At 31.8% G+C, this 9,783-nt stretch overlaps 1 protein-coding gene across 2 annotated transcripts in view; it reads left to right on the top strand.

The window, feature by feature from the left end:
• LOC143191222 (uncharacterized) overlaps positions 1–9,391 on the top strand; it is a 68,709-nt gene extending 59,318 nt beyond the window's left edge. For both annotated transcript variants that reach the window (XM_076396097.1, XM_076396098.1), the window contains 8 exons: positions 1,520–1,695; positions 3,661–3,829; positions 5,555–5,692; positions 5,783–5,947; positions 6,127–6,264; positions 6,317–6,430; positions 6,547–6,720; positions 8,923–9,391. In XM_076396097.1, coding sequence (XP_076252212.1) covers positions 1,520–1,695; positions 3,661–3,829; positions 5,555–5,692; positions 5,783–5,947; positions 6,127–6,264; positions 6,317–6,430; positions 6,547–6,720; positions 8,923–9,339 — 1,491 coding nt within the window. In that variant the 3' untranslated portion in view covers positions 9,340–9,391. The remainder of the gene's footprint in view (positions 1–1,519; positions 1,696–3,660; positions 3,830–5,554; positions 5,693–5,782; positions 5,948–6,126; positions 6,265–6,316; positions 6,431–6,546; positions 6,721–8,922) is intronic.
• The last annotated feature ends 392 nt before the right edge of the window (positions 9,392–9,783 follow it).

The following is a 9,783-nucleotide window of genomic DNA, read 5'->3' on the forward strand; positions in this document are numbered from 1 at the left end:
AGAAAATGCGGCCATTTTTCGGCGATTTTATCCTTCAAACGGTCTAATAATGCTAGGTAATAGTCGCTGTTAATGGTCCTTCCCTTTACAAGGTAGTCAATGAAAATTATTTTATGCACATTCCAAAATACAGACGCCATAACTTTGCCAGCCGACTGTTGTTTTCCCACGCTTTGGAGCGGGTTCATCGTGTGCAGTCGACTCGGATGACTGTCGATTGGACTTCGGGGTGAAATGTGGAGCCATGTTTCATCCACTGTCACATATCGATGCAAAAACTCGAGCTTATTAATTTTAATTCTCTTCAAACCCTGTTCCAAATCAACTCGTTGTTGTTTTTGGTCAAAAGTGAGGTCGCGCGGCACCCACTTTGCACAGAGCTTTCTCATACCCAAATATTCGTGAATGATATGATGTATCTTTAGACCAAATCTAATTAAATATTCTTTATAAAAATCATATTGTGGATTTTTTAAATGTTTTCGTCGATAACAAACTCTTTTGGGTGTTCACTGCGTTCACTGTTTTCGGTGCTCATTTCACCACATCTAGACTTAGCATACCAATCCTTGATGGTTACTATTCCAGGTGCGGTGTCCGGAAACTCGGCATCAAGCCAAGTTATTGCTCCAACTGTATTATTTCCTTTCAAAAAGCAATATTTTATCAACACGCGAAATTTCTATTTATCCATTTTTTTCGCAATAACAAAAGTTGCTTTATTCAAAAAGCTATAATTCACAAACTAATGATCCGACAGCTGTCAAATTTATACACGCTTCTTTTGAGGGTTAGGGCTAACTAAAAACATTTGGATTTAATTCTAGTAGCGCCATCTATGTATCAGGCCGGGGACTTTTCAATTGATCCGTTATATTGGTCCCATTCTCCAAATATCCATGTTTGATTTAAATACACAAATTGAAAGAACTTTGAAATAAAATTTTTTATTTTATTATATGATTTTAATCATTGTATTACTTTAGAAGCAATGTCGGGAAGTTCCATTAGACCTCTTCGATACTTTTCAGACGAACACTTTCCTCTGAAATAATTGTATAAATTATGCTTATATTGAAAAAACTCTGATAGTGCTAACATCAATCTGATCTTGATTCATCACCCGCTTCATATGAGGACGGTTTCTTTTTCGGTGAATTCAAGATTATATTTTTCATTATTTGAGATATTTCAGTGACCGTGTCCATACATTCAGTGCAGCTGCAACACGCTAAAAAATAAAAATAACGCTATTTAACAGTAAAAATGTTTACCTCTCGAACAAATTTTACTGGTAAGAGTGGGCCAGCATTATCTCGTTCTTGCGGCAGGCAATACCTTAAATATCTTTATGACGTATGTTCAAAACTTGTTTGTGTAGTCTATAATTTATAAATTAAGTTACATAAACTAGACTATATCTATAGCAAAACTAATACTAATTAATGAAATTATTGCAAAATATAATTATATTCTTAGGATATATACTTAGAGTGCATTCTACTTTTGATATTTACAGGATAAATCATTTTGTCGTGGTGCGGCCACATTTGGAAAAATCCTCTACGACCTTGAGCTAACTGGAAGCGTAATTCAAACTCACGTTAACTCCCCGAGGACAACCGCTTATCTAGCAACGCTGCTTACTCACAATGAAAAAATCAAGAAATTGATGGCTTTTAGCGCTGGTAAAAGGTAACAATTAATTTTAATCGCGAAATGGTGTTTCAAATCAAATTTCTGAAAAATAAAAATATTAGATTATATGCCTGATGTATTTTGATCAGCGATATCTATTGATTAAAATTGTGAGGATTCAATGTAATTAAATATTAAATAACTAAAGTTGTAACTGATATCTACATAAAATAACAGTTTTCCATTTAGTATTATTGATTTACTCATTGTATATAGAGGCTAATCATGTAACAGTCATTCGAATTGAATTTCTACATTTATTGCTTTTTTTGTTTGATTTGAATAAATCTTCTGCCTATATGATATCACCATATACCATATCAGTCCATCAAACATGTTTTAATAGTTTATGCTGATATTGCTTCTTCATATCGTAACTGTCGGTTGTGGTTTCAACGATTTCAAAGTTGTGGTTTTGATGAAAATGGAAGATTTTTTTTACCCTTTGTGATTCCACAATCTGCCCTATAGGCAATAAGTATTTCTTATGTCTATATTATATTTACATGGCATGCAGAAAATCACTTCATTAAGCGATCTTCTGTATAAAATATTATCTTAATTAATTAGTCTTATTCTAAAGCTTATTCTAAAGTTTATATATGTCCAGTAATCAGATCAGGTGGTGTTAAACGTTTTAGTTTACGCACTTCACTATCACGTCGCATATTTAGCTGATTAGCGAGTACATTGGGATGCACTGACACTCTTTCAAAGTACTTCGCACAAACACGTTAATTTACACTCGTTATAGGTTCTAAATGAATATCGTATTGTATCACTTTATTTTAAATATAGTACGGAGCATCAACAATGGCACGCAAGACTTTATTTTGGAACCGTTGAATGATGGATATATTAGATTTGCTAGCGGTACCCCATAGTTGGATTCCATATGACCAAAAACACTTTGTTATCTAATGATAACTTGGATTTTCGCCCGATGAGCCAATATATTTTATATAATTTCAGTCGAAGTTGTTTTCATTTATAGAGTATGTGCTTCTTCCAGGTTGGGCGACGATCTAAGTGCATACCAAGATATTTAACATGCTCTACTTGGGGGAGCTGACGATGATTGATATTCACTGGTGGACATGTTCTTCTACACAGGGTAAACGTTACATGGATGGATTTTGTTTCATTGACTTTAATGCGCCATGTCTTCAACCATAATTGTATTTGATCCAGGTGGGTTTGTAGGTTTATTTATGCTGTGACCGGATCTTATGGGATGCCAAGATTGCTGTGTCGTCTGCGTATGTTGTCACAGTAGTTATTTTTGTGGTGGGCAGATCGGCCGTATACAGAAGATACAGTACTGGACCCAGTACACTACCCTGCGGAACTCCTGAATATATGGGATTTAATTCGGTATGTTCATCAGTGAGATACGTTTTTAGTAACTGATAGTCCGGATGAGGGAGAAGTTTCTTTAGTTTAACCTGCAAGCCCGTATGCCATACTTTGTCAAAAGCCTGAGATATATCTAGAAAAGTAGCCGAACAATATCTTTTGGCATTTAGGTCAGTGTTTATTTTGTTTACAAGTCTGTGCACTTGTTCTATAGTCCCATGCTTATTGCGAAACCCAAACTGATGTTCTGGAATAATTTTTCTTTTTTCTATTATATAGATTAGCTTCTTGATGTATAGTTTCTCGAAAACTTTCGAGATTATCGGTAATTAACTTATAATATATTATATATATATTAAACTATACCAAGCTTATCCCACTAAAGTATTGGTTTCGAATATTGACACCAGGTATCGTTAGTATTGATGCATGACCTGAACACACAAATTAAGTTTATAGTGTATCTTTTATATTATTTTTGAGCATCTAAATCAAGCTCTCTCTGTTCTAACAGCAACGATCTTACGTACTTTAGCTACATTTTATTGCAGCAAATAGTAAATATTATTTGGTGTCAAAACCGATATATACTTTTTTTATTTTTAGAAAATCTGAATATGAATGCTATTTCACTGAACTGGGCGTCAAGAACATAATAATATTTGCTGATCGACTAATCGATTTACCGCCAGATGCCTCATACATGGAGGAAGTAGTAGCAGTATTTGCTACACCCCCTAACAGCTATTCAGCAGTTACAGATCCCATTGATTTGGTAACTATATTAGTTTATTGATATGATAGTAATAAAATGATCATTAGTTGTTTAATTTAAGATTAATCAATGGTTCATTTTACTTTCCATTGATCGTTTTCTATTATTGGTTGCAAATGATGCCCCAAGTATTTTATTTGACACTTTCATGTATTTATAAAGTTTGTAACTTGTATTTATACATATCACTACATTTATTTTCATAACGTCGAATTCGTTCGTTGTTTTTAGTTCATTTAATATAAGGGTTGAACGGAGCCAACCTTTAAGCTAAATAATCTAATATACCTTTAACGTAATGTTTTTTAATTCGTCAAACAGATACAAATATGATTATCAGATTTAATAATTTACTACTTTTAGTTATGTTCCAAGACCAATGTTTTAGTTACATGTAGTTTATAAATATTTTCATCTTGTGATCGTATTCACAAAATATCGCTATTTCTGATTATGACTAGTTCCAATTGATGACAAATTTTATGATCCTAGCAAGGCTACTTTATAAGATGTACCGTTTTCCTGGAATAAACTTAAAGGCTAAACAAAAGAGATAGAAAAAGTAATGACTAACGATGTACAATCCTAGGAAATTCGATTGAAAAATTTATGATATATTGGATCCTTCCAACTTCAGTCTTATTCTGGGTTATTTTTATTTTTAATTATATGAAGATATTGTTCAACCGTGGTGTCAGTTATACTCTGATAGTTAAAGATTATAGCAAATAAATGAACTCACAAGATGCTTTCATATTATTTCATATTCATTCCTATTAAGTGCTTTCATATATTCTGAAAATGTGTTCCTATTGAAAACGTTTTTGTTAAGAAAACTTGATATAATATATATTAATTTTCCATAATTTTCTACAACTTTTCCCATTTTTCATGACAGCCATCAAAACATTCATCCATTTTTACATTTCTAAGCAATTCAAGATAGTAAGCCAGCTAAGCGATGTATCGATTTGAATAACTAGTAACCAGAGGATCTAGTAAAGCCTAATCACTAGGCGTTATGCCTAGTGAATACGCTGGTTGCACAGCAAGATTTTCGATCGCCATGAATATTCCGTTTCAGTTTCGCACTGGCATTTCCAGTCAATTCTTGTGGTAGTCATTTTACTTCCCTTGCCCATAGTATTTAAATGTCTGTTCGTTTTCTGGGCTTCTGCAGCAAACTTCTTCGAAACAAATAACGAAAGTAACGAACGTCCAAACTATAATTTTGAGTAATCTATGATTGGTGTCTGTATGCAGCAAATAATCCAATAATACTAAATAGGGAATATTATTTAACGTGATTAGCTTTTTTAACAGTAGTTTAAATTGATACTTCGCATTTTCATCAACAGATATTGCTGATTAAATTACATGCATGCACCTATTATCTGGTTCTCTCTCTCTCTCTCTCTCTCTCTCTCTCTCTCTTAGATTTTAATGATCTAAATTTTTTTGAAATCATTTCATATTTCGTTCTATTTTTTTCTGATATGATTAAACATTCTATAACATCAGTACTGTGTAAAAATTTAATAGACCAAATAATATAAAAGTTTTCTAGGTCCTTTATATGTCAGCTGCTTATATTTTCTTACTGTTCTGTTTTTGTTTCAAAATACAACACTGTCCCCAATTATTTGTAATACTATAAAAACAGTTCACTGACTGAAACAGTTCATTAACTTTATTTTCATCAAATAAAATTATATTACTTTTTAGGTGTGTAGCAGAGGTGGTGACTTATCAATGTTAGAAATATTAACCGAATCTGAAGAGACTAAAGAGGCTAAAGAACGCGTTATTAGTATATTAGAAGAACAAAGAAGAACTCTTCGGTTTGCAATGTCAAGGCCCCAAGTAAATATATTGAGTTCTCTTCTATAATTTCTATAAAACATATTTACAGAATGCTAACGCCTTTAATTTGTAATATGAAATTATTTTTAGATTCAATTTGTATTGTATGAAACCCATTCTGAATTAGAAGTAGAAAATGATGAAATGGTCAATAAGACACTAAGAGATGTTAATAAATTAGCAAAATTACAACATGCTAATTTACAGGGGCGATTTTTGTCCGAAGCAAACGGAGAATCGCCTTCTATACCCATGGTATTTACAATACATTTTAAATATAATTGTTTAGTATTACTTGAACTGGTAAATTTTCTTGAGAGAATAGCACCTTCGCCATAAAGTCATAATTTAAAACAAAGAATAACTATAAAAATTACATGGGCTCCGATTGTTATTATATTACTCTAATGTTATACACATTAGTAATTTTATAGGACCTGAAGGAAATAAATAATAACGACAAGCCACATCCTGAAGGTGCGGAAGAGCCTTCATTGATTAAAAAGAACTCAATTGATTCCATATCAAAGCTTCCGGTAGATGTCAAAGAAAAAATTCTTGAAAATCTTGAAGTAAGCATGTTTTAAAATAAGAATAATTTTTTAATAATTTGTTTTATTTCAGATTCCTGATACAGACATCTTCATTAATTCGGAACTACCAAACCTATGTCCTAGTGAAAACTCTTGTATAAATTATAAAAAAGAGGGATGTTTTTTGGCACTGATTCAAAGAAAGGTAATTAATTATATGTTTTATTATATCACATCATTAAAACATTCATCTGAACATTTTTTATGATCACATTTACAAAAAAAAACAAATTTCAAATTACATTAAAATATATATTGTAGGAAATCGTACGACTAGACGACAAATATATGATCCAAATGGCTGAAAATCGAGGTTTATTCGGTAGCAATACATCAGCAAATACTGCCAAATCTAAATCAAGTCGAGCTTCCAAAAAGAAACAACAGAAACAGGAAAAGAAACCGAAACTGAGGAGAAAATTAAACGATGCTGAAGTAATATTTTATATAATTGATATTTTGATACGAATTTATGCACATTGCACAACCTTTTAAACTATATATCCTCTAAGGCCGGGCCCGTTGATCAGAATAAAATATGGGGATGGATGGTCCAGTCATATGGTAACAAGCTTGGTAAATACATCTTCTGTGAGACTACTTCCATATCCAAGCTCAAAATATTCATTCTTGAAAATTCTACTTTTTCAAATCTTGGATATAGTGTTTCACAAATATCTCACCAATTTCCAGAAGTTCATAATAAAGCTCTTCCTCCATGTCCCATCAGATACACAGGTGAACCTTCTTTAAGTACCTAAGTTGCTTTAAATCCTGCTTTAGTATTGATGTATTAGCGAACCCAGTATCTATCTAAAATTTGAATTTTCAAATATTTCATGTCTCAATACATTTTTTCACGGAAAGTTATATTGTTTCTGGTGCTAATCAGTAAAATACACATGTTCATATGTTCATTTATTCCCGTGTGTAATATCTACAGATGAATGTAATAAAATTACCAACTCCCTAAATTACCCACTTCGAGTTGATCCACACCATAAAAATACTGCCCAGCGAGTTAAACAAATAATAATGAGGGAGCTTTTTGAGCTTAAAAAGCTCCTGGTATAGACTACAAAACTTCTGTAAGAGCTGTCAGAAAAGGGCATAAGATAATAACATTTTTTAATGGAATATTACGAATGAGTTACCTCCGTAGCATTTGGAAACTGGCTGAAATCATTATGATTTTAAAACATTACACATTGTACTTTAAGAGGCTTAATATAATCATTGAAAATATAGATATTATTCCAAAACACTAATTTGGGTGTCGTAATGAGCGGCAATAAAGTCCGCACTACCGCGGCAAACCAAATAAATACAAACCTATGTGCAAAAAGGTATTTCTCGACAGCATTTTGGATATCTTGGATATGAAACTTTTGAAGTATGCCAACAGGGCTGTAGTAAAAACTTTTATCTTCAGATAGACAGTTTACTATAAAGCCAAATGATAAATACACTATATAAATATCACTACTGCGGTAACATTCGCAGATGACACAAGAATCTTGGATACCTCAGGAGGGTCCAGTGAGTAAAGAAAACACCAATTAAACATTAATAAAATATAAAATATAAAAGTCACTGAAACAAAATCTGTCCATATAATTTTTCTCTTGATTAAAGACAATAAGGATAACCTAAGGACAACCTAAAGGAAACCTAACTTGGAAGAAACACATACTTGCTAAATGAAAACTTGGATTCAAACTAAACTAAATTTATTATTTTGTTAGATGCAAAGCAAAGTTATCCTAATGTTCTAGGATATAGCTGTACAGATTAATAATTAAGTCCATTTCGTCCTACTATGGGGTGCTTCTAGCAACTGTATTGTATGTTATAGTTGATGGTCCATACTAGGGCTATAATGAAGAGATTCAACGTGATATCTACCTAGAACCCAAAAACGAGTATAATTCAAAATGTTACTGTTAAGTATTTCTAAAGAGTGTCAATGCACCCGTACGCAATATACTTGCCAATTAGCTAAATATCAGTGATGACATTGCATAACAGTACGTAGACTAAAATGTTTAAACATTTAAAACATCCTATCGAATTAATAGATATAGATTCTAGAGCAAGATTTAGAATAAAATATTTTATGCAGGAGATCATAATTACTGAAGTAATCCTCAACATGTTATGTGTATAATAATTATCATAAAAAATACTTATTGCATCCTGGGTAAGACTGTTGAACTAGTAAAGGTATTAAAAAAATTGACCTAGAGTGGGATCCATCTTCTACTTTCTAAAATACTCTTATTTGATGCAAACATTGAGAAATACCGCGTAGGCTGAATTTTAGTTGAGTTGCAACTTCTTGCGATTTCATTGAATCTTCATTCAACAGAATTTAGATATCCACATCTTCAAACTTTCGAAGCTGGTCAAGATGCGATTATTATGATAACAATACAAAATACATAGAATTCCTAAAACGTTTATACTAATATTTACGAACTTCATAAAAACATAGCCTAAATTAATATTTGAAACCATGCGTCCAACCCTTTCAAAACGACCAAAATATTTCAAGTTTAATTATAAGTTGTTACTGGATGAAAAAATTTGTAAAAATTAAGTCAACCACCTAATATTTTTTTGATATACAATTTTCAGATCGACCGAATTGCTGCACCTACTTACACCTATTTATCACACACGCAACACAATCTTCATATGTGTCGCCGATGCCAGCTAGAGCAGGAACAATTCCAATATCAGTCGTCCAAATATAAGAAATGGTGGTGCGAAGCGACTAGGCATTTAATCGATTTAAAAAAGTTTCTAGTCAAACAAAAATTGATTCCTTCCGACAAACTGAAACAGATTAGTAAGAAAGGCATTATCAATAGTTTATCAGCACGACCAGTGATCAATGTTGATGATATTGTCGCTAAACACAACGTCAACTCGCGATTTCCAGTATATCCAAAACTTAAATTGTCCAGGGATACCAAGTTTGTTAAGTTGAAAGTGCCGATCACTATAACTAACATGGAATTTCCCGAATATTGTATTTTTTGCACTAAGTGATTTTTATGTATTTCTATTGGTTAACTGTGATATTTTAAGGCTGTAATATACGATAAGTTATTTATTAAATAGAAACGTTTTTATATTTTGTTTTCCTGTAATTATACAAGTGGTATAGTAGATAAAAATCATAAAAAAATTTAGAAAGAAAAATATTTTTAATAAAATACGAACATTTAAATTCACATTAAACTTCTATTCATTTATTTATGTTACTAGATATTTAAAGCTTTTAATTTTTCTATTATCCACTTCTATATACCGATCTACTACCGTTTATTAATTATTTGTTATTTCTATTCCTATCAAATGATTTTCAAAGTAAGTTAGTTTGTTGCAATCTAAATATATAAACCTGTATGAATTTTCGGACATCTCTCTCAGAATTCACATTGTGACTGTTCTTTCCTGGTGATGAACTTACATTTGATAATTTACACAATA

This window comes from Rhynchophorus ferrugineus, unplaced genomic scaffold, assembly GCF_030347505.1.
Source record: "Rhynchophorus ferrugineus isolate W39M unplaced genomic scaffold, kcgeb_rfMv2 rfM2, whole genome shotgun sequence".
Taxonomy (NCBI): Eukaryota; Metazoa; Arthropoda; class Insecta; order Coleoptera; family Curculionidae; genus Rhynchophorus; species Rhynchophorus ferrugineus.